At 44.1% G+C, this 26,143-nt stretch overlaps 1 protein-coding gene across 1 annotated transcript in view; it reads right to left on the reverse strand.

Moving 5' to 3' along the window:
- LOC136648637 (cullin-9-like) overlaps nucleotides 1–26,143 on the reverse strand; it is a 74,819-nt gene that overhangs the window by 37,365 nt on the left and 11,311 nt on the right. Inside the window, exons 2-5 of the mRNA XM_066624763.1 lie at nucleotides 22,390–22,998; nucleotides 16,871–17,025; nucleotides 10,352–10,885; nucleotides 1,533–1,671 (exon numbers count right to left, since the gene is read on the reverse strand). Coding sequence (XP_066480860.1) covers nucleotides 1,533–1,671; nucleotides 10,352–10,885; nucleotides 16,871–17,025; nucleotides 22,390–22,984 — 1,423 coding nt within the window. The 5' untranslated portion in view covers nucleotides 22,985–22,998. The remainder of the gene's footprint in view (nucleotides 1–1,532; nucleotides 1,672–10,351; nucleotides 10,886–16,870; nucleotides 17,026–22,389; nucleotides 22,999–26,143) is intronic.

Here is a 26,143-nt window from a genome sequence, read left to right on the forward strand (position 1 = left end):
CTTCACCTCTACTGGTGACAGCACAATTAAAAGGGCCCCCTTGGATGACCTGAGAGGATGAGTAGGATTATATGGAAGGAGGCAGTCCCTCAAATACCCTGGACCTGAACCATAAAGGGCTTTAAAAGTCAACATTAGTACTTTGAATTCAGCCCAGAAATGAACCAGAAGCCAGTGTAGTCACTGAAGCAACAGCCCGACAACCGGTAAGCCCCAGCAACCACACAGGCAGCCGTGTTCTGCACTAGCTGCAGTTTCTGAACTATTTTCATAGGCAGTTCCACTTAGAGCACAATTGTAGTAATCTAATCTAGATGTCAGGGCATGGGTCACCGTGGTCAAGTCTGAGCATTCCAGGTATGGTTGCAGCTGGCAAATCAGCAAAACTGAGAAAAGGCTCCCCTGGTTACAGCTGCCATCTGGAAATCCAGGAACAGCTGTGGATCCATGAGCACCCCCAAGCTGCGAACCTGCTACTTCAGAGGGAGTGCAACCCCATTCAGAGCAGGACGATAGTCCAATACCCGAGTCATGGATTTCGGGACCAGGAGAACCTTGTCTTGTCAGGATTTAATTTCAGCTTGTTCACCCACATCCAGCTCCCAAATGCCTCCAGACAATGATCCAGAACTTTGACTGCCCTATCAGAATCAGGAGGAAAGGAGAGAAAGAGCTGGGGGTCATCAGCATACTGATGGCACCCTATCCCAAACCTCTGGATGACCTCTCCAGATGCTTCATGTAGATGTTGAACAGCATGGGGGATAGAATGGAACCTTGTGGCACCTCATATCTAAGAGGCTAGGATGCCGAACAAGCAACCCCCAGCACCACCCTCTGGGATCTGTCCGCGGGTAGATCTAATTAGCCATGCCGGACAAGGTTGAGTGGGCAAGAAGATGACCTCACACTCCAGGGAATCCTGTCCACCGCTTCAGGTTCTACAAGCTGAAAAGAATCCCACAAGATAGAATAGACAGATGCCCCAGGGATATCACTAGATACTTCTAATGTGGCATCCAAGTCGTGCCAGATCGGATTGACCTTGTCCACGAAGTGCTTTCCAAACTCATCACAGCAAGCCTCCATGTGGTCCTCCCTATCAATGGAGGAGGCCAGATGGAGTAGGCCATGAACCACACGGAAGAGCTTAGCTGGACGATTCTCCGCAGATGCAATGGCGGTAGAGAAGAATGATCTTTTAGCTGCCGCCACTGCCACAGAATAGGCTCTAGATGAGCTCTAGCTTGTATGCGGTCAGCACAAGTCTTTCGCCACCATTGCTCTAGACATCTGCCCTGCTGCTTCACTGTCCACAGCTCCCCGGAAAACCAAGAGGCTGCTCTTACTCTGCAGCTGGGCAATTCCCCCCCCCCCCAATTATTTTTCTAAGTACGGTATATACCTAAAAAGAGTTGTCACACCACCTGTGGTATGACAGTAAAAACAGCAAAAAGTATTTACATAAAAATGCAATGCAAAATGAGAGCTACATGTGTGCATGTATAAATGCACAGTGTCCCTAACCTCACCTGTAGGTAGTTTCAGGTTCTCTTTTAGACTGGATACTTTTTCTTGGGCAGCCTCCTCTTCAGGCTGCTCTCCAGAACCAGTAATCTCTATCATGTGCCAGTGAACCCAATAGGTGCGGCCTGTAGACTGCCACAAAACCTATACAAGACAAACAAAACATATTGTTAGAATTAAGAGTGACCCAAATCTTATGTTGTATAATTACAGATAGAATATTCTTACTTAAATTCAAAAGACGAAACTTGGCAGAAGCACATGCAATATGCAGCAAGAGTAATTATGTAGGAAAACTGAAAATTCAATTTTTCAATTCAATTCAATTTTTCAATGATGAACAAAATTCTAGGTTAGGTTATAGAATATAGGTTAGGTTTCTCTTTGTATAGGCCAGTCCCAGAAGGTGGGCCTCGCCATATGTGTTTCTTTTTAGGAGGGATCTCAGGGGAAGGGCACCACTATCAAGAGAGTGACGGGCCAGGGGAGATATGGCGGTGGGGGTTGGACAGGCCATTACAGGAGAAGGAGAGTTCATCATAGGCAGATCCTCTCTCTTTCTGGTCCTTCTCTCAATTCTCGGATGCCTGGTGGTCTTGGCAGTGAGTCCCTGGATCTGAAGCTGCTGCATCATCCGGGATTTAATCCTGGATGAGAAAGCCAACCTGGTATGTATTACGGAGACCTGGTTGGACATGGCGGGAGGAACTTTGTCCACCAGGTTTCCAGGTGTTGTAGCAGCCAAGATTGCAGGGACGGGGAGGGAGAGTTGCAATGGTCTATCGTGAGTCCATCTCCCTTGCCAGGTGCCCTGTCCAGCAGTTTGCTGGGTTTGAGTGCCTGTATGTTGTGTTGAGAGGGCCGGACAGGATTGGGATTCTGTTGGTGTACCACCTGCCCTGCTGCCCAACAATCTCCCTGCCTGAGCTGACCGGGGTGATCTCGGGGGTAACATTGGAGTCCCCCCACCTACTAGTGCTGGGGGACTTCAATGTTCATGCCGAGGCCCCTGCAGCAGGTGCAGCTCAGGATTTCATGGCCGCCACGACAACCATGAGCCTGTCCCAAAAGATCTTGGCCCCAACACATTCTGCAGGACATGTGCTGGACCTGGTGTTTACAGCTGGGCACAGGGGCAGTGATCTGGATGCGGAGGAGATCAAGATCACTCCGTTGTCATGGACAGATCACTTCCTGGTAAGGTTTAGGCTTGTTGCGACTTCCTACCTCCGCAGAGGCGGGGAACCGTTTTCTATGGTCCGCCCCCGGAGGCTAATGGATCCTGAAGGTTTCCTGAGGGCTCTGGGGGATTTCCCCACTGCCAAGATTGGCATCTCATCTGAGGCCCTGGTTGACCTCTGGAATGGGGAAATGACCAGGGCAGTGGATGAGATTGCTCCGGAGCGACCTCTGCCATGTCACAAACTCGGAGTGGCTCCTTGGTTCACTGAGGAGCTGCGAATGATGAAGCAGCAGGGCAGACATCTAGAGCGACGGTGGCAGAAAACATGGGATGAATCCGATCGGACACGGAGTAGAGCTCATTACAGAGCCTATTCCGCGGCAGTGATAGCAGCGAAGAGATCGTTCTTCTCTGCTACCATTGCGTCTGCTGACAACCGTCCAGCAGAGCTGTTCCATGTGTTGCAGGGCCTCCTCCATCAGGCCCCTCCAGTAGACCAGGAGGAACACACAGTCAGCCACTGTGACGTGTTTGCACAACATTTCGCAGATAAAATCGATCATATTCGTCATGTGAGGTTCGTCACGACTTGGATGCCACATTGACAATGTCTGATGATGTCCCCTTGGCAACTGCTTGTCCAGTGTTGTGGGATTCTTTTCAGCTTGTACAGCCTGAGGATATGGACAGACTCCTTTGGAGTGTGAGGCCATCTGCCTGCCTGCTTGACCCTTGCTCAGTTTGGCTGATAAGAGCTGCCTGGGGTGGACTGGCTGAGTGGACAGGGAGGGTGGTCAACTCTTCCTTGATGGAGGGGACGTTGCTATGTGCTTTGAAACAGGCAGTGGTTCGTCCCCTCCTGAAGAAGTCCTCCCTGGATTCCACTGTGTTAGACAACTACCGGCCAGTCTCCAACACCCCGTTTCTGGGCTCACTTGCACTGTCTTCCAGGTGTTGTGAATGTGCTGTAAAGTTGGAGAGGAAGTTGGAGAGGCCAGTGTGACGATGCGTGCCAACCTCCCCATGCCAGATCCAGCTATGGACCCAGTGAGTTTGTGCCACCAGAGGGCAGTTGGCACATGGGGTTGGGGAAAGCGCAGGGGAGGGCAAAACTGGGACATTTCAGGGCAAGGGGTGGGCAAGTGGGCTGCCCAGGCGGGGGGTGAGACTGGCCTCCAGCACTCAGGCCAGATCCTAACGCCCCTCCTGAGCAGCCTGACATTACACTGGGCTGCTTGGATCTGTGCCAGCAATACACTGGTGCAGATCCAAGTAGCTCCATTGCAGTGGCTGAGGCATTACTTGGGGTAAGAGAACATAAGTCCCCTTACTTTAAGTTGCGCTCCATTCACCCTCAAACTTGTGCTGGATACAGCATAGACCAGCTGGCCTGCCTGTTCCAGCACAGGTTAGGACTGGGCTGTGAAACCAGAGTTTATGCCTCAGGTCTCACTGGTGGACACTTAAAGGCCACTAGTCAGGTCAACTGGTGAAAATAAGGGGGGGTCAAGACATTTATAGCTTCCAAATTCTGTTGTGAGAAAGCCCATGCGCCATCATTTTAGCACGAATTGAAGGCAAACTTGTTTAATTTGCAAACTTCGTTCTCTTAGCAAATGCTTTGGATTTATCTCCTCATATTACAGAATGTATCAGTGGCTATCAGATCAGAGATTGGTGACAACAGGTTTGATGTTTGATGACAGATAAACTTGCAACTACCAAGGGAAGGGATGAAAAGCTGTTTACAGTGAGTAAGTATTGCTTTGGGACTACTGGAGGTTACACACATAAACTAAGACAAGAAACGTCTTACACTTTAGATAATTCAAGGCTCTGAAAAGACAACATAATTATAGACCAGAAAATCAGATTCCATGATTTTATAGAACAGCCCTCATTATTTGTATGAGCAACTGTTCTCTCCAACATAGTCCTGTTTATGACCACTCATCTGGTTGCCACTGGTGACTTTGAATTAGTATATGGGCATGCAGCTAAGGAGTCTCTTTTTGAGCTTTTTTTTTTTTAAGACATGCTCTGACCTCCTCTGACCACCATTTTTATTTTTTACAATGTGCCAGGAAATGAGCTACAACATACTATACAGTAATTTCCTGGTATATTGTAAAGAAAAAAGATTATGACTGGCAATAGCCAGGCATGAGGGATCCAATCAGAGCTTCAACCATTTCTGAAGCTACCACTGCCCAAAGGGGTACGGCAAAAAATAAAACGAGAGAGAGAGAAAGAGAGAGGTTCTATCACCAACTACCAGAGCAGGTGGATGGAGGGTTTTATGACAAGGTTGCTCCAAGGATTATGGGCTAATCTCATTGCATTCTATCAGAATAACTCAATTACATATGAGAAGACCCTTCACACGTGTAATACAGAAAACAACATGATACAGTAACTGAAGAAATAATTGTTTTCTATGCAACGATACAAAACTAGTACAGAATTTTAAACTTGCATTTCAGTGATGCAGCCTTATAATAAGTCACTTGCCTCATTAATAATGGAGAGTAAAAGTTACTCCCAAACCATCAGGCAATTCTCTGTGCCACAGAACAGACCCACTCTAACCCTATAAAAGCTGTGTATAAATCTCCCTTTCTCATGTCCAGCTTCCTATAAATCTTGAGATTTAAAGGAAGATGAAGAAAGTTAGGTTGCTGTTCTTCATATGCCACAGAGGGTAAGCATGAAGTTTTTAGGCTCCAGGTCTAAAACCTCCAAGAATGAAAAGATGTGACAGCAGCTGTCTCCAGCACTATGCTCTATGTGATGCAATGCTAATGCCAACTGCCCCTCCCAACTTGCCTCCTATTCTCTGGCTTTACGGCCAGGAATTGGGAAGGGGAGAGATATGAGCTCAAGTCATTGAATTACATGGTAGGCAATCAGCCCCTGAAAACTTGCAATTACGAGTTTATACATCAGAATACATCAGAATTAATAAAGGATGGCTCCCCTTGTCTTAATGGAGCCATAACTACTAAATCAAACGTACAGTGATGAGAGAAAAAATAAACCAGAATGCAAATAAACCTGTAATCTTGTCAGCAGCACAGAGGATACCAGTATGAGATCACAAAAAGACAACAGGAATTCCACAGATTCAATCACTGTATACCTGTCCCTGTCTTTCACCCAAGTCCTAAAGTCTTGGATGTTTCCTTTGTGGATCAGATTTTGTCTTAATAGAATTTTTTTTCTTTTGTGCTTATTAATCTGCTAGTTACTGTGATATAACCTGAATACTAGAAATCTCCAACTCTCTCTTGTTTTTCATATTTTATAAGAAAATTTGATCAAGTTTTTTTATTGTAATCTCACAATCACCGCCTCCCTCAGCTGCAATAAACTAGATGCTAAGCCCAGGATTTTCTGCTAAAAGTAGCAACTTGCTTCATATGTCATCTGGTAAACTTACTCATCAGACTCACTGATTCAATGATGAATGTATTTATTCCTACAGAAAAATATTTGTGAACACAAGCTTTCCTTAAGAAACATCACATAGCTACTGGAAGAATGGTGGCTAAAGGTATTGGATTTGGCAGAAATGGATAAACTTAAAATTCTGTTTAAAGATAAGTCAGTAAAAACTTTTATGGACAATTGGGAACCATTTATGGACTTCCTGCGTACTGAGGGAAAAATGGGACAAATAATCAATGGATTTGATGAGTAGATAGGGGATTTAACTTTTATGTTTTTCTCATTTTTCTTTTTGTGTTGAAAATGTACTTTTTAATAAGTGTAGATTGTTTAAGATTTGATAACTAATTTTTTATATACTTTTGTAGTAGAACAAAGAAATGTAGTTTGAAATCTCTGCACCTGCCACACAACTTGTAATATCTTCACTTTTTTTAATTAAAAGCAAATAAAAAAAAGTAAAAAAAGGAAACACTTCCCCAAAGACCACCAGAGAGGGAGGAGAATGGACCACCCGCAGCCAGGAATAAAAGCAGCAACCCATAAATCTTCTCTATAAATAATTAATGTAATAAATCTCTATTACAAAAAAAAGACACATAGCTGACCCTTTCTCATGCCATAACCTCATGTCCTGCATGCACTACTTCTGTACATCTCTCCCCAATCAGCCTCCATCCTAAGTGAGAATTTTGCATGTTTTTACCTATTTATGTGTGTGTATCAAGCTCCATATAGGGTGTTGCAGTTTTTTTTAACCTAATATTATTACATTTCAAAATTGGAAAGGATAATGAAGAAGAATTCTGTAGAGGTCAGTCATGAAGTTCTGAAGGATATTCAGCATCTTATGAATTGGACAGTGAATAAGATCAGTGTTTCCCAAACTGTGGGTCACGACACACCAGTGGTTGGTCATGAAACCGACAAGCTGACAGTTGACAAGGAAAATGCATTGATCCCTATGGAACGTGAAACAGAGCTGCACTGCACATTTACTCATGAGTAAGTGAGGTGACCGCACCTCAGTCCATTTCAAAGGGCAGGCGAAGAGGAACACAACACTACCAGAATGGTAGTGTAGGCCCAATGGAATGTAGGCCTCAAAAACACTCGATAAGGAAGTCTCCCTCCCAAGTTGACAAACATATTGAGTCCTGTGAAAGGCAAAATTGAGTCACACATGCATGTTTACTCAAATGTGCCTTTATGAGCGCAATCCTAACCCACTTTCCAGCACCGACATAAGGGCTATGCAGCTCCGAGGTAAGAGAACAAACATTCCCTTGCTTTGAGGAGGCCTCTGTGAGCGTCACCCACCTGCATGGTGCAGCACACGGTCCCCTGCAACAGCTATGCCAGTGAAGGAAATTGATTAGGACTTGGGGCCTAAGCCAGCCATTTTCAACAACTATGCTGTGCCACAGATGCTCTGCAGGTGTGCCACGAGAGTTTGGGGGAGGGTAATTTGTCAGTAAGGCCACTGGGGAAAGTGAGCTCCTGCTGTCAATGGGTGTGCCTTGTCAATTGTCAAAAACTGATGGTGTGCCTTGACAATTTTACTGCTTGTCATTGCGCCATGAGATAAAAAAGGCTGAAAATTGCCAATTTAAGCAAACATGACTAGGCTACTAACAAAGGCCAGGCAAAAGAGAATGCAAGGCCACCAGGATGGTCCAGATCCGATGAATGTGGACCATCAAAAGCTCAACAAATACTCCAGAACACAGCCCCCCCACCTAGGCTTGAGGGCCCAATCCTATTCAATTTTCCAGCACCGGTGCAGCCACAATGCAGCTCCACGGTAAGGGAACAAATATTCCCATACCTTAAGGAGGCCTCTGTGACCGCTGCCCAACCACAAGATACAGTGCATGCACAGCTGCACTGGCACCGGAAAACTGGATGGGATTGGGCCCCGAGTTGGTAAGTGGGTCCCTGTGTGAAAAAATTTGGGAACCACTTGAATAGATGATTCAGGGCTGTACCTAAATACAACCCTACATCATAGTAGAAGCAGCCTCCTATTTCCCTATCTAGGTTGAAAGAACACAGAATTCAAATCACTTAATCAGAAACATTTCTAGCCCAACAGTACAATCCCAATGCAAATCTACTCAGAAGTACATACCATTAATTGTATTTACTCCCAAGAAAGCGCATAAACAATAGCAGCCTAAACCTCCCAAGCATGGTTACAATATAAAACTATTTTAGCTAGAATGGTTTTTGTGTTTTTTTTAATATGGTTTTAGGACTGGAAAATAAAACCAGTACCTGGTATTCTGAAATCAGATCCTGATACTAGGAATTTGAAAATTTGACACAGCCCTATGCAGAGCAGATGTCTAAAAGTCAGTCAGTAAATTTCAAACACAATGAGACCGGATTCAAGAATCTGAATTATTCTTCCCATTCTGCAAAATGAGGGTGGAGAAAACCTTCAAACACATACCACGTTTAAAAAATATTTTCCAGTCATAACCAGGAACCTAAACATTAACCTGACTGAGGAAGTTATTCCTAAAGGTCAACTGAGGACATCAGATAAGTTAAATAAATGACAGAAGTTGTACTGGTGGAACAAAAAAAGTAGATGCACAATATTTAACTATAATTGCCAAGAAAGATATAGTGGCAGGGCAAGAAATTCTGTCAGACATACAGAATAAAATGTTACAGGGCTTGTACAAACTGGTAAAAATGTGATACAGAACGAAAGTCAGAAGTAGAGCACTCAAACAAATAACAGCTGCCAAACAGAGCAATAAACTCCATGAATCACCAACATAGCTTCATGACCCAGAAGTGCTAGTTCATTTTGGGTTAACAGACCTGAAAGAAAAACAATTAGGACTGAATCCAACTGAGGAGGACATGTTCCATGGACAACTTCCTTACTGGAGAAAGGGGAATGCTACAAAAATGAGACATAAAACATTTACTCTTTCAGGACAACAGAATGCAATTATCTCACTTTAATTTGGCTGAATGTCATTGCATTCTTCACAAACTGACACCAAAAATGCAGATGGGGAAGCTCTGAAAGAAGGCAGTGAATAGTGCAACAAAAAAGCAAGTGAGGGGTTGTGAATGTCGGCCCTCCTCCCCAAACTATTTCCTACACTCCTGCCAAAGTTTATGGTCAGAATTTGGCACTGTGGAACTATACCCCCAAAGGAGCAGGGGAAAGGTCCTGACTATGAACTATCAGGAACAAGTCCCTACTCCAAGCTGAGTCCAAATCTGCTGGCTCTTGCCAGGACAACAAGCTATATTCAACCTAAGGCATCTGTGCTGCTGCATGGACTCCTTTACCAGCTGCATAGCCGCTCAGTGGAGTTTCTGGATGCACAGTGAAGACATTATATGCCATCACTGGACATCTGAGAACACTGAGCTCCAAGTAGCTACTATACACAGCCACCCAGCTTTAAAACAGTACAGTGGAAGCAAGACAAATTGCTTAGGAAATAGAACAAGACCATCTGAGTCCATCTGTTGTCATTTTGACAATTTTGGGAGGGGATGCAAAATGGCAGATTTATCAGTGGCAATGAAAGCCTCTTGCTGGCAGCCAACATTCTTCACCCCCATGTAGTATCATTCCAATGGGGCTTCTGGGGAACAAAATAATAGAGACCATCCAAAGCACTGCTGCTGTGAAATAGGTAGTAGCAATAGCAAAAGCAAAAGTAGCAAAAGCAAAAGATAAACTAGTTTTGTCCTCTTTGGCCCCCTCCCTGAGAATTTGAGTCATCTTTACCTCTGGAAGTGTTTAAGACAAAAGAGACTAAGTAATTCCCTCCCGGGGGTGCTTTCTTTACTGGATTTCTTGCCCAAAGATAGCAGATTCAACAATGATGGACGGTTTGCTTACACCCCTACAGTTCGCTGATTACATCTAAAGATGTGCAAAGTGGTGAGGCATTTTGCAGGAACCACCCACTGGGCCTGCAGCCATCATGCCATTAATAAAAAGCATATATCAATTTATAAAACCATCCTTAACTTTCTAGGCAATTCAATTCTAGGATTAAGTCTGTGCAAGTAGGAATGGGAAAAAAACCCACAGTTTCAGAGGCTCCAAATGTATTAAAATTCTATCACAAGGTGCAACACAGAAGGAAAAATCATGCAAGTTTCATCTTTCCTGTTTTGCTACACCTTTTGCTCCCCACCCAAGTCACATACCTGTACAGGTGGCATCCCACTATTGCTCTGGCGAAATTCACCCTCATCTCCAGCAATGATCTCCTCATAGTCTTCCAGCATGCGCACAGTCATTCCTGGCTTCAGATTCTCTTGCACATATTCCACATAGCTGCTACGGTTGGAAAAGTCTGACAAAGTCAAGAATCCCTGTGCTTGCTTTTTATGTGGTGAAGGCTTTGGAGTTACCACAGGTACCTGAATAGCAGTACAAGTGGGACCTTTGGGTTGAAAGATAGATCGAACAACTCGAGGCTGCATCTCCCTCAGGAAAAGAGGCTCTCTCTCTTGACTGCGGTCCCAACCCATAACCCGCACCAGTTCTGAAATGAGGTTAGCCATGGCCATGCTGAAATCAAACTCCCGCTGCACCCGGCTTTTTTCCCCAAAGTTTGTACTGGGGGCTGCACAGTCTTGACGTTCCACTCCCAGTTCTGTGGTGCTGTTGAGCTTGTCCATGAGGGAGGTGACACACAGGTAGCGCTTCACAAGAGAAAACAGCAGCTTCCCTGGAATCTGAAACAGATATAAGAGAATAGCTAAGTGCTAGGAAACAATGTTGTCCCCTAATTAGTTCTGTTTAGTTGGGTCTAATATCATCTTATGCTATTCTTGGTTTCCAATGAACTTTTTCTAGCACAATGATGGTGAACCTATGACACGCATGTCAAAGGTGACACACCAAGACATTTTGGATGACACGCCAGCATTCACCAACATCTACCAAAAACTGAGTTTGTCTTACTCATATTCTGTTTTTTAAATTATTTGACATTTCTTTATTATAAAACATAGCACTGCACATGACTGGACTGTATTTTTTAAAATAAATGTAAATATGTAAAGAATTGTTTCTCTTTTGTTCAAGGAGGAGGGGAAGACATGCCAACAGAGTCAAATTGGCATTTTCCAAATTTTTGGCATGCCAAACCCATCACCATCACTGGTCTAATCACCATCACCGGTTCACCATCACTGGTTCACCATCACTGGTCTAATACGATCATGTTTGGCAAGTTGGATATTCTCCAAACCCACAAACATCTACTTCCACACTAGATGGGGTTCCTGGATCACCTCAGTCATTATTATTCTACTTAATATTAGTCTGTAGGCTGCTCCAACCTTATCTCTAAGATGTATTTATTGTATATCTTCAGGCCCTCTGTGAGAGGGGATGTCATGCATTTCCACTTTCCACCTGATGGTAAAGCGAAGGTTCTAAAGACACAACAGAAGTGGATGTCTCTGAATCTGGTTTCAGGATCAAGTCAGAGGACAGAAAGGTCAAAGAGGCTGCTGGTGTCAATGGCAGCAGGTAACATCATTGTCAATACAAAGAGGACTACTGATGTTGAACTTGACAGTATTGCTGTCAATGCTGTATGTGATGAAACTGTAATCAGCATCACAGCTGAGAGGAAACTACCACAGACACTCGCCTATAAGTTGATCTCACAGATAAGTTGAGGGCAGGTTTTCTGAGCAAAAAATCATGGAATTTTCTGTGACCATCAGATAAGTCAGGGGTTAAACTTAGGAGGGTGTCTGACTATAGTTTTGACTGATTTTACCCAAGGCCAGATCCTGAAAAATAACTTACCACTAATAGTTACCTAAGAATTGTACGGTCTCTAATTTATTAAAAACATAGTAAAAGATCGTAAGATATATTTTTATTCTTTTTAAATTCTGGCCTTCACCACCTTTTTGTAAACACTATCTGTGCACTGTACACAACATACCAGTAGAACAGTGGTTCCCAACCTGGGATTCATGTACTCTCAGGGGCACTCAACAGGACCTTTAGGGGTACTTGAAAAAGAATGGCATAACGGCAGAAAAAGGCAGGTCATGCTCCAGAATGCTTTGTAGGGCCAGCAAGGCAGGAAGGAAGGTAGCTAGTTGGCTGTGAAAGCCCCACCAATACCAGCTTTTGGTCAATAATTCATCTATGAACCAGTGATTGAAAACCAGCACAGTAAAACAGCCGAAACATAATATGGAAAGTGATCAATCACCCTGAATTTCTCAGCACACTTCTGGTGCAAAACAGTGCAAAGGCAGTCTTCTGTTCTTCAAACAGATAAAAAGAGAAAACAATGTGATAAATACATGAAGTCTGGGTTTCATATAGAGGAGATATGGGTTTGTATTATTAATTACAAACATTTTGCTAATATTTCCTGCAAGAAATAGACGACGCACGCAAAACAGCTGTCATCGACATGGAGCTGAGCAAACTGCAGATGGACATCGTCGCCCTTCAAGAGACTAGGCTGCCAGATTCCGGATCTGTCAAGGAGAGAAATTTCTCATTTTTCTGGCAGGGAAAACCACCAAACGAAACCAGGGAACATGGCGTTGGCTTTGCGGTCAGAAATACCCTGCTGAAATCCATCATCCCACCTACTGTGGGAAGTGAAAGAATTTTGTCCCTGCAGCTCCAGTCATCAGCAGGACCTGTCACTCTCATCAGTGCTTATGCACCGACTCTGTCGTCTCCAGCAGAAGCCAAAGACAAATTCTATGATGACCTGGCCACCGTCAAGAAAATTCCTGTAAAAGAGCCATTGTTCATCCTCGGCGATTTCAATGCTAGAGTTGGTGCTGATAACAGTTCATGGCCCACTTGCTTAGGTCAGTTTGGCACTGGGAGGATGAACGAAAAAGGCCAACGCCTGCTAGAGTTTTGCTGTCATCACGGTCTCTGTGTCAGCAACACGTTCTTCAACACAAAGCCCCAACATAGAGTCTCTTGGAGACATCCAAGATCAAAGCACTGGCACCAGCTCGACCTGATCCTCACCAGACGCTCCAGCCTTCCCAGCATCAAGATCACACGCAGTTATCATGGTGCTGCCTGCGACACTGACCACTCCCTGGTGTGCAGCAGAGTGAAACTGCAAACAAAGCGACTGTATCACACGAGAAAGGAAGGAAGACCTCGCATTGATACCAGCAAGACCCGGGATCAGAGAAAAGTGGAGGAATTTGCACAAGCGCTTGAGGAATCTCTTCCAGGCCCGGCCGACGCAAACGCATCCAACAGATGGGAACATTTCAAGAATACCGTTTACAACACCGCCTTGTCCATATTCGGCAAGAAGACCAACAAGGCGGCAGACTGGTTTGAAGCCCACTCTGAGGAGTTGACACCAGTCATTGAGGAAAAGAGGAGAGCTCAAGCAGCATACAAGGCCTGTCCCAGTGAGCGCAACCTGCAGGTCCTCCGAACTGCTCGTAGCAAAGTCCAACAGACTGCCAGGAGATGTGCTAACGACTACTGGCTCCAGCTCTGTTCCGAGATACAGATAGCAGCTGACACGGGCAACATCAAGGGGATGTATGATGGTATCAAGCAGGCCCTAGGTCCAACACAGAGGAAAATTGCCCCTCTGAAATCTGCCACAGGCGAGGTCATCCAGGATCGGGCGCAGCAGATGGAATGCTGGGTGCAGCACTACTCTGAGCTATATTCCAGAGAAAATGTAGTCACCGAAGAAGCACTGAACAACATTGAGTGCCTGCCTGTGCTGGAAGAGCTTGACAGTGAACCAACCCTAGAAGAACTTCACGTGGCCCTGGACTCCCTTGCCTTTGGCAAGGCACCTGGAAAAGACAGCATCCCTGCTGAAGTCCTAAAATGCTGCAAAGAGATCATCGTCACTGAGCTGCATGAAATCCTCTGTCTCTGCTGGAGAGAAGGTGGAGTACCTCAAGACATGAGGGATGCAAACATCATCACGCTGTACAAGAACAAAGGTGACAGGGGTGACTGCAACAACTACCGCGGCATCTCTCTCCTTAGCGTTGTAGGAAAGCTGTTTGCCCGAGTTGTACTAAAGAGGCTCCAGGTACTTGCAGAGAGCGTCTATCCAGAATCACAGTGTGGATTCCGAGCCAACAGGTCCACCACTGATATGGTATTCACCACTGATATGCAGAAGAAATGCAGGGAACAACGACAGCCACTCTTTATAGCCTTCATAGATCTCACAAAGGCTTTCGACCTGGTCAGCAGAGACGGCCTCTTCAAGATTCTCCCCAAGATTGGATGTCCACCCAGGCTCCTCAGCATCATCAGATCTTTCCACAAGGACATGAAGGGCACTGTTGTCTTCGATGGCTCCACATCAGACCCTTTTGACATCCGAAGCGGAGTGAAGCAGGGCTGTGTTCTTGCACCAACCTTGTTTGGGATTTTCTTCGCTGTCCTGCTGAAGCAGGCCTTTGGAACGGCAACAGAAGGCATCTATCTCTGGACCAGATCAGACGGAAAGCTCTTCAACCTCTCCAGACTGAGAGCAAAATCCAAAGTCCAGCTGAAATGTCTGCGTGACTTCCTCTTTGCCGACGATGCAGCTGTCACTACCCACTCTGCCAAAGATCTCCAGCAGCTCATGGATCATTTTAGCAAGGCCTGCCAAGATTTTGGACTGACAATCAGCCTGAAGAAAACACAGGTCATGGTTCAGGATGTGGACTCACCTCCCTGCATTACAATCTCTGAGCATGAACTGGAGGTTGTCCATGACTTTGTGTACCTTGGCTCAACGATCTCCGACACTCATTCTCTCGATACCGAGCTAAACAAGCGCATCGGTAAAGCAGCTACCACGTTTTCCAGACTCACAAAGAGAGTCTGGTCCAACAAGAAGCTGACGGAACATACCAAGATCCAGGTCTACAGAGCTTGCGTCCTGAGTACACTTCTGTACTGCAGCGAGTCATGGACTCTTCGCTCACAACAGGAGAGGAAACTGAGCGCTTTCCACATGCGCTGCCTCCGACGCATCCTCGGCATCACCTGGCAGGACAAAGTTCCAAACAACACAGTCCTGGAACGTGCTGGAATCCCTAGCATGTATTCACTGCTGAAACAGAGACGCCTGCGTTGGCTCGGTCATGTCGTGAGAATGGATGATGGCCGGATCCCAAAGGATCTCCTCTATGGAGAACTCGTGCAAGGAAAGCGCCCTACAGGTAGACCACAGCTGCGATACAAGGACATCTGCAAGAGGGATCTGAAGGCCTTAGGGATGGACCTCAACAAGTGGGAAACCCTGGCCTCTGAGCGGCCCGCTTGGAGGCAGGCTGTGCAGCATGGCCTTTCCCAGTTTGAAGAGACACTTTGCCAACAGTCTGAGGCTAAGAGGCAAAGAAGGAAGGCCCATAGCCAGGGAGACAGACCAGGGACAGACTGCACTTGCTCCCGGTGTGGAAGGGATTGTCACTCCCGGATTGGCCTTTTCAGCCACACTAGACGCTGTGCCAGAACCACCTTTCAGAGCGTGATACCATAGTCTTTCGAGACTGAAGGTTGCCAATATGTATGTAATATGTATGCTAATATGAAAGGTACAATTTATGGAAATGCAACAGCATTTGCAAAATGGAACAGAGGGGAATAAATGGTTAACTTTGGCTGGAATTTCCCAGCAGTTGCTATTTCTGCATTGCTTCTAATGACCCCTTGAACAAAAAATGAAACTTTTCAGAGTTGAAAAGCTCCGCCCTCTAATTGACCCAGAGATAAGGCAAAGTGATAATTGGAGCTTGATTACTAGGCAAAAATTTTACTACTATAGGCAGTATTTAAGGTAGTTGGTGCTGAGGTGGGGACCATGTGGGACTCAATTGTGGTTGTTGTTTCCACAGGTGACACAGAAACTACAACTGATGATGGTTCTCTTGGCCTATGTACTACCAGGAGAGCAGCAATAGCAACAGTGAACCCCATTCCCATATCGACCAGGTCCACAGAGAGTGCCTACAATGGCAAAATGAATAAGGGGACAGAAAAGCTCTCTCAAAATTGACACTTCATCTACAAAATGAAGCCCAATCAGAGCAATGATGCGAGGCTCTTGGGCTCTGGTACAATAATCAGTTTGGAGATGGATACACCTGGTGATACACTGAGTGTCAATTCTGAGATAATGTTCCCAGCTCAGCACTGACAACCTCAGTCTATCACACATAAGGGAGGACAAATGCCTCTACAGTCTCTCAACCCAATATCATGCTGATCACAGGAATGTCCAATCTCTGCCTGTCAGCAGGGAGATATTTCCCCCCCAGAAGTGATACTTTTTAAAAGCGACTATGCTTCCATACAATGAGGTTGGACTAATGAACCTAGAAACCATTAAAAACTATCTTTAAAACTACAAATGAGATACAGAATAAAGGTGAAAACCGAGGTAAAAAGCTCTGAGGGTCAAGGAAAGCATTGCTCATGATGCTGACACTGTGGCAGTCAAAAAGGAACCGAGGGAACAAGGGTTCTTCTTCTGCCCAAGACTCATGGCTGTGCACTGGGATTCTCCACTCGAGAGTATGGGCAGAATGCTTGACAGAGAACAGAAAGCATCCAAAGTAAACTCCACTATGCAAGACTGCACAGAGACTATGAAGAACCACCTAACACACTGAATGACTTATTTTTGTAAGAGAGACCATAAGGTCTATATCAAAGCCAAACAGATCAACGGGTACCTGAGGAAGATGAATCCCTTCAAAGGACATGCAGTGCTCTTCAGAGGATGTAGTCTCTGCAAACAACTCCAAGAGAGTATAACGACTGTCAAAATCCATATGCTGCTCAATGCCATCCTGTTGGCTCAGGGACAAGAGAACATAAGCTCGGCTCCCTGAAAACAAAATAGACACACTTATCGCTGCCCCTCATATTCTGCTAGTAAGAAGAGCTAGTCACAAAATTGACACTTCTCAGGCATTATCCTTTTATTTTAGACACCTGATTTAGCCCCAACAGCCATTTTAAAAGCATATGACAAACTAGAGGGTCACTGCTAAGTAATATTTTATGTTTATATGGTAAATTTGCAAAAGCACGTTAAATGTAAAGCAGTTCAACATGGCAGACATCTGCACAGACCCCACCCTGCTTGCTTTTCACAGATATGCAAAGATGTTTTTGTTCTGCCAGGACTTTGAGCAGCTTCTCTCTCACACACACACACAAACACACACATTCTCTCTCTCACACACACACTCACACACTCTCTCTCTGTTGGTGCTGCGGTTTTGCTCCTTTTGCTTTTTTCTGATATTCTGATTGTATCATTTTGATTTGTGAGCTGCCCTGAATCCCCTTGGTGGGTGAAAGAAAAATAGCATATAAATATTTTAAATAAGTATCTGACTAAACAGATATTCCTGCTAAGCATGACTGACCAACATACTCAGCATTTCGAGCCCCAAAACTTGATCAACCTCTTCAAATCATGACATGTTAAGATAGTGGTTCTCAAACTCTCTGGGAGAGTTTGAGAGCCACTAAGTACTTGTGTGGACGGGGGCCGGCAGCAGGGGCCGCTGCCTCCTCCCTGCTTCCAGACTGTCCCCGCCCCTTAAGGGGGCAGATGCCAGGGTTCACAGGCTGGGGCGTCGTGACACCCCAGTTTGAAAAGCCCTGCGTTAAGAGAACACATATTTAAGACTGTCTTCTCTTATTGTGAATTTCAAATACACTACCCTCACAATTTCAGCCTTATCTTTATAACTGCAAGGGCTAAAATGCATGTTTTTCTGTAAATGAAAGCTGATGTGCTCAGAATTCTAAGATAGTTTCATGGCTACTTGGGCTGGTATCCCCCAAATCACTGAGTTATGATTAAGTAAGTGGGATCATGTCATGAGGCTGCGTAAGTTGTTCCCCCTTCCCACATGCACACAACTTCCTTTGCACCTTTATCAACTGTCCATAACCATGCTAAAGGTAATTTTTGCACATGGCTTAACCACAGCTAATGCTAACCAGAGTACCCATTCTAACCAGGATCTAAATCCAGGCTTTGAAAGTCCTAGTTAGCCTACTCATGGTTAAAGGCAAGAAGCAAAAGGGTTTGTGTATGAGTTCCTAAACTATGTTATTGCAACCCCTGAAAAACAGATAAATGTATGTGACTATCCCGCAAGCTACAGCTAGTCATGACTTACACTTTGAGAACCCCTAGAGCAGAGGCTTTCAGACTGACTGAGGGCCCTGGCCTCTTTCCCCTTAAGGGGCAGGGGCAACGAGGAGGCAGGGAGTAGGCAGCAGCCATCCTGGGGTGCGGGGAGCCCTGCACGAGCCTCTGCAGGACAGCCCAGGTCAGTAGAAGTGAAAGTGGAGCGATTGCACTCCACTTCTGGTTTTGCAATCGCTCCACTTTCACTTTCTGCAAGCTGGGGAGCCCTGCAGACGTTCGTGCAGGGCTCCCCACAACCCCAACAGGCTGCTGCAGGGGCTGGTGAGTGCATCCCAGCCCCTGCAGCCCCCTGAGCAGCGCAATCCTTCCCCCCTGCCTTCCCCCCTGCCTCCCCCTGCCCCCGTAAGGACTTACTGCAGTTTCAAACTCCAAGAAAGTTTGAAAACCACAGCCCTAGAGTAAGAAAGTTGGTCCCTCTACCTCAATATTGCCTATACTTATCGGCAGTGGCTTTCAGGGGTTTTAGACGGGGGTCTTCTCCAGACCTACCTGGTGATTCCAGGGACTGAATCTAGTTCTTTGGAGTTTTGTTACCCCCTTCCAAGCTGTTCCTAACCCCCTTCCTGGGGGTCTTGACCCACACTTTGAGAATCCCTGGACTAAGTTTTTGTGCTGGGGGTAGAAGAACATAATCTCATTGCCCAATTCACTGAACATATCAGTCTCTCTGAAAAATTGCCATACATTTATTACAAAACAAATTTTAAAAGATTAATGTCCAAAACAAATTAAAAGGAAGCTAGGAAGACTCATGGGTAAAAAAAACACTCACACAGATCCCTATAAGGAATCTCAGCACCACATGAGATGCAAACCACATGCTGCCCCCTACTAAACTGATATAACTAACAGAGACAGGGTTAGAAACCATAGACAACAGGTGGCCAAACAATGATGGTTAAATGTGTAATCGTGGGAGTCTGAACACCTGAGAACAGGGATAGATGCAGAACGTTTAAACAAGAGCATAAACTGTAGGACTGAGTTGTTGTTTCAGAGGTAAGAGCAGAGAGAGATTAGTCAGTGGTAGGAGTGGGCATTCAGGCTGCATGATGCCATCTGGTAAGTTCAGAACATTATTTATTACAGGGCTAAGTAAAGTTTGTTCTTTATTCAGCTGTCCTGGCAATACAAGTCCAGTTCCTTCCTGCTACTAACATAGCAGTCAAAAGACAAATATCACACAAGAAAGAGTTGATTTTGCAGCAAGCTTTTTTCTATGAAAGCTTGAGGCCGTCATAAACATCTTGGTCTTTTAAGGTGCCACAGGTTTCTGTTGCAAAAACAAATATGGGACAAAACAGAGGTGTATACAGGTGTAAAATAAAACATTTTATTAGTGAGAGTGCTTCTGTAAACAAGTATACACCTCTCCATCTTATTTATAAAATTTGCATATGTTGGTTGCAGTGTGATTTAAAGCAGGGGTGCCCAAACCCCGGCCCTGGGGCCACTTGCGGCCCTTGAGGACTCCCAATGCGGCCCTCAGGGAGTCCCCAGTCTCCAATGAGCCTCTGGCCCTCTGGAGACTTGCTGGACCCCACACTGGCCTGATGCAACTGCTCTCAGTGTGAGGGCGACTGTTTGACCACTCATGTGAGCTGTGGGATGAAGACTCCCTCTACTGCTTGCCGCTTCACATCTGTGATGCAGCAGTGGCAGCGAAGGAAAGGCCGGTCTCACTTTGTGCAAGGCTTTTTATAGACCTTGAACTACTGCAAGACCTTCATTCATTCATATAAGTTTATCTTTAATATATTCATTTATGTAAACTTACGTAAATTTATTCAAATTTTAAATGTAAATTAATTATTTTTTTCCTTGGCCCCTGACACAGTGTCAGAGAGATGATGTGGCCCTCCTGCCAAAAACTTTGGACACCCCTGATTTAAAGTACAATGATTTAACACTCTTGCTATAAGTAGCCTTTCCCCAGTCTAATCTCTGTGTTAAAAATTCATATTAAGCAGCTCTGAAATTCTGGCTTAATTGTGAGTTTTACAATAAGATTGACTGAGCAGGAAAAAGCATGTACTCTAGAAAAGGGGCTTCCAATCTTTTTAGTGCCACAACTCACCTCATCCTCCACAGTGGGTTGCGATATGATACTCAGTGTCATGCCACAAAGCATTCCTGGGAGTCTCCAGAGCCTGCTTCCAGGTTGTGCAAGGCCCACAAGCCACTCCACTGGCCTCCATGGGCCCCAGAATGCCCACAAAAGCAAACTGAAAGTTGTGGGCTCAAACTGGAAGTTGCTTCCTCAAAGAATTCCAAGATCTATGGAGGCCAATGAAGTGTGTTGTGGGCCCAGCACAACACAAAAGCGGTCTCCAAACGCTCCCAGTCTCCTGGGAGGAATGCTCCCAGGAATGAGCAATGAGTTGTCACCCACAGTTTGGGAAACACTGCTCTAGAACATATGAAAGGCAACACCAATGCAATTTCCACCACAGGAACATATAGTGCGCAGCTGATATCTGATCAGTGTACCCACACTTTCTGAGAACTGTTTCTTGTTCCAGTGTGCTAAACTCCAAGTAGAAAGAGGTAACACAAGAACCAAAATCAGTTCTACCCTCTGAAGCAAGCTAGATTTCTCTCTATGCTTCCATTTCTTCCTGCTTTAAAAATGGACTCTTGCATTGTAAAAGAGCTCTCTAACATCTACAGATGAAAAGCACTCTTGTTAAGTTCTGCGTGAACTAAATTTCCCCTACTTTCATTAAACATTATAAATGAAAGGAAAAAGCATGCTTGGATTTTATTTATTTTTCTCTTCTGTAATTGGTCAAGAACACAAATATTTAACACAGGTATTAGATTTGCCATGACAGAACTCTTTCACTGCTTGTTTCTGAAAGAGCTGCTGAGCAAGGTCAGGCAAAGTTTGTAATATGAACAGCTGACTCTTTCCCTTGAGCGTGGGAATGATTCCAGAAGCAGGTGACTAATTCTCAGCACCCCTTCCTCAAAAGCCTGGGGGAGACTGAAGGAAGTGAAACCTACACAATCATTCTAAATAACTGTAATTACCAGGATCACTACGCTGTCATAAAAGGAGCAAAAAATAAATCAAAACCAGCTCTTCCATTTTATAAGAGGTGGGATTTAGATCCAAATACTAGCAATTAATGAATACAAGTCTGAAAAGGAAGTTACCTAATTTGTCTTGTAATGTTCAAAATGTATACTTAAGTCCACTGAGTTTAACCCACGTATCTTTTCAGCTGAAAGCATCTCCACGATCCAAACCCGTTTGCAAATATACAGTAATATTACAAGACAAGGAAAAATAGTTTGCAAGTGATTGCATCTGGTTAAGAAAGTCACTGCTGAATGTCACCTGACTAGAACGGCAGCATCTATACTACAGAGCCACACTCAATTCTCTTCCTAAGTCACAAAGACTGCAATCTTCAGATAGCTTAAGCTGGAGCAATCATCTACGATGTATCAGTTACACAGAGCAGCTGTGTTTTGCATCAGCTGCAGCTATATTTTGCATGAACATGGTTTCTAGTTCAATCTGACAGTTCAAGCAGGCATTTGCCAAGGCTCTGAATGGCAATTGACATAAGAACATAAGAGGAGCCCTGCTGGCTCAGGCCAAAAGCCCATGCAGCTTCCTCTATCTTAAAGAGGTCTACCAGATGCTTCAGTTCACAAGTAGGACAGCACAAGCTAGGTCAACAAGTTGGTCAGACTCAACTCCTTTAATCTGAAGACCGTTTTGTGACATTTAGGCATTCTGTCTATTATGAAAAATCATTACAGATGGCACTCTAAAACTGCAATCCCTGCTTGCCTAAGACCACAGAAATCCATCACGGAGGCAAAAACTGAACCCCAATTTCCCTTTCCAGGTTCAACTCTCTATTCATCTGATTCAGCCAATCAAGGAAACACCATCAAGATCATAATTCTCCTACATTACAGCACCAGGGTTCCTCAAAGGGCTGAAGCAACTATCCAAGAAGGAGCCCAGAGTTAATCTTAGGGCTTCTAGCCAGGAAATCTCACCTGCATCATGAGAAGCCAGAGCTCTCAGCATTTTACCAGCACTGCGGCGGATCTGCTTCTCCTCATTGCACAACATCTTCATCAGCAGATCCAAGGCGCCTGTTTCCTTGAAGACACCAGTCAATGAACCAATACTGGCATAGGCACTGAGTACGTGGATGGTGTTCAGGATGGATGACTCTGGGCCTGTTGTCCTGGCCATTTGCCGAGCAGCACGCTGCACTAGGTTCCTTACATCCATCTTCATCTCAAGCAGTGAGGCCTCATCCAGTGTGACATCAGATGGAAACGTGCTGGGTGCTTTCTCCTCCTTCACCCGCTGCCCCTCAGGTTTCCTCTTGCCCAGTAGTGTGGGACAATTGGCATAAACCTCCTCTCCTGACATCCACATAAGAATATTTTCTGTTTTGCTCTCAGCAGAAGTGGCATTCACACTACTTCCCATGCTGTCATCCAAGCTAAGGATACTCCAGCGAATCAGGTATTCAGTGTGCCCATCAAGGCCACGACGTTGCCGGATTAGTTCCTCAGGATAGGCCTGTAGCTTGGGCCCAAGGTGCACCAGTAGATTTCCATTCCGCCTCTCACCCACCATGATGGGAGGATTATCTAAAAACAAATAAGAGAAGTTAGGACTCCAAGAGTCATCCAGAGAACCCAGGTGAAAGCTTCACATTCCCATGAACTCTCCTCTCATATTCAGATGCTCTGCTCTAGTCAAAGTGAGAAAGATGCTCTGAAGCAAAATGCATTACACCTTCTACTCACTTCTAGACAGTGGATAGCATTAGTTTCCCACTTTCAAGTCACTGACACTCAAGGACAACAGGAACTGTTTCATGTGGAGAGAGGACCCCAGATCAGTTTAGAAACCAATCATAAGAATATTTCCTCAGAAATTAATCCCATTAAGTTCAATTGAACTTTCTCCCAAGTAGCACTGGGTCCTTTTGGCTCATTTTGTTCTATATTCTCTGTTTAAGGTATTTTTATTTTGGGGGAGAGAAGTAGGAAAGAACTTCACGATGTATTCAGGGGCAAGCCTGGGTGAAGAGAAGGGCTTCCATGTGACCCAGAAGAGGCTACAGGGAGCTCAGAAGACTGCCTGGAGCCCTCAAAAAGCAGCAGTTTCTCTGAGCAATGGCAGAGAAAGCTATTTTCAGCTTTTCTTTTTCATTTTTAAATGTTTTGCATTTTTAAAGAGTTGTCGCCCAGTACCTGTGGATTTGCAACATCTGCAGGGGGAGGGTCTAGAACAGAATACCCACGGATATGGGGGGCAAGCCTGTACACAGATTATGTCAAAATATCAATTCAGCAGGCAAATAGGTAGTCACATTACCACTGGCACCTTAGTTCACTGCAAGTTTGTGAAGTACAGATCTGGATTTCTATTTTAAGTAATGTTAAATTTTATGTTTAATCCATGACTTCGGCCTTGGTAGCTAGAAAGGCTTACAGAATGCTAGATGTTTTAGTCAAGCACAGAAAGCCTATTCCTTGCTACAGGTATCTGCCACATAACACTGTTTCAGTCAACAACGAACTGTATATAAAATGGTGGTCCCATAAGATTTATTAAATTGCCATCTCCCATGCCCGTTGCCACCATTTTTTATCTGTGATTGAGCTTGTCAGTCTCGTAAATTTTCAGTTTATTTCAGAGACACTCAAAGCAGATAGTGATTGGTTTCAAAAATGGTCAATGAAAGGAGTCATTGTTCAGTGAACACGGAGAAAAGCAAAGTTATCCAACAGGGAGTAGGAACTATTCGGTGGTTGGTCCTGTGTGCCCTCTTCTGTACTCAGTAGTGGAAGAAAATAAGCAGAGGAGGGCCTGACAAGACAAAAAACATGAGCGAGTGGAGTTGGCTTCCAATCCTTTTGCCTCATGGGGAAGGAGCAGAGAGACTGGAGGTGGCTGGCAGCACTGTGAATTCTTTTTCAAATACTGTAATTTGGGTTATGTGATATTCAAACAATGACGAAATCACCTAACACATTTCTTGAAACATATCCCCATTGTTAAGCGATGTATAATAAAAGTTTATGAGGTTGCATCAAGTAGGCAAAATTTCACTGTCTGATAACATTCTCTTGCCAAGAGCACTTCCAAGATGATGAAACTATTGGTTGGGAAACATCAACATGACCTAATATGACAATAAACATAGATGTCATTTATTCTACAGGATTAATTAGAACTATTAGGAAATAAATTTCTATCTTCAGAAGTAATTTGAATTGTGATTCAATTAACATGGGATGAGTACATTTCTTGTTCAAGAGTACGTCAGCCAATTAAGGGCATTTGCAAGACTGTTCTCCAAGCTGCTTGTTTCCTACAAGCTCATGAATTTACATTACCTGAAAACTGATTTATGCATTCCAAACTAGGAGATAAGCATTAGCCAGACATACCATATAGAAGAGTATGTATCATCTCCTCTGCAGTGATCCGATCCCAATATCACATAGAACCATGATTTAATTCTGTTTCATGCTAAGTAATTGACTCACAAGTTCGCAAGGAAGGTTTCTATTTCTAATCATAGTTTAGCACAGACCAGGATTTGCTAGACATCCAAACCACTAGAATTTGCTGGTTCTAAGCATAATTTAAGAACAAGTCAGTATATAAAACTGGATGACTAAACTGGGCTGATCTAATCTAACTCTCTGAATAAAGTTGACCAAACATTATCAGTATCACCTGAAGTCTGTATGTACTTGCTCTTTTAAATACTTTAAAAGAACATACCTTTATCTGATAAGATCTGGCTCATGCTACCAGAAAGGTGTCATGATAGTAATGGGGGGGAATATGAAACCCACCCTCTTCCACAGATAACTGTCTTATCTCATGAACTATTCCAGATTTATTACCTGAACACATAACATTTTTAAAAATGGCTCATATTTCAAATCAAATTGGGGAACTGATATTATCTGGCCCTCATTTATAAATGTGATGGACAGATAGCCAGCTTGCAAAACTTTCTATAAGTCCTACCAATTTAACAAATAATTTTGTTTCCACATTAACCTTTCACAAGACATGGCAATATTTGGATTTCTCCTGTTTTAATACTTTATTCAGAAAAGAATCCAATTGCTAGGTATACTAATTTACAAATAGGATAAAAGATTTCATTTGTATAATAGAAACAGAAGTATTATTTATTGTTAGAGGTGTTTGCTTCTGGTGAGTAAAATAGGATTACAGCCTTACTGAACACAATGGGCTTACTTCTGAATAAAATAAACAACACCATTTTCAAAAATACCTCTATTATTTATTGCTGCATATAGTGTTGTTTATTACTTGATAAAATAGGAGTATTATTCATCCGTAAAGCAGGATTCAGGATGCGTTGTAAGCATTCATGGAAAATTATTCTGACCAATTGCTACCCCCAGAATTCTTTGCAGAAAGCCATGACAGTTAAACTAGCAGGAAACCAACATAAATGTTATAATTCTCAAACTCAGAGGAGCAAAGAATCTCAACAGGAGGACAGCTTTGGAATGGGGAAATATATCAGTATTTAGATCTTTCAGAAAAAGGAGCATCATAATTCACATTTTCAAGAATATTAAATCTGCATTTTGCTTTACTGTATGTTATACAAGCTGAGATTTTAGAATGACAGATTCAACAGACAAAGCAGCATAGGATACACAGGGATTTACTTATGGTTAACCTCTCTAGTGCATCACTGGAAGAAATACAGCTCTCTGTTCACCATAATTG

This window comes from Tiliqua scincoides, chromosome 1, assembly GCF_035046505.1.
Source record: "Tiliqua scincoides isolate rTilSci1 chromosome 1, rTilSci1.hap2, whole genome shotgun sequence".
Taxonomy (NCBI): Eukaryota; Metazoa; Chordata; class Lepidosauria; order Squamata; family Scincidae; genus Tiliqua; species Tiliqua scincoides.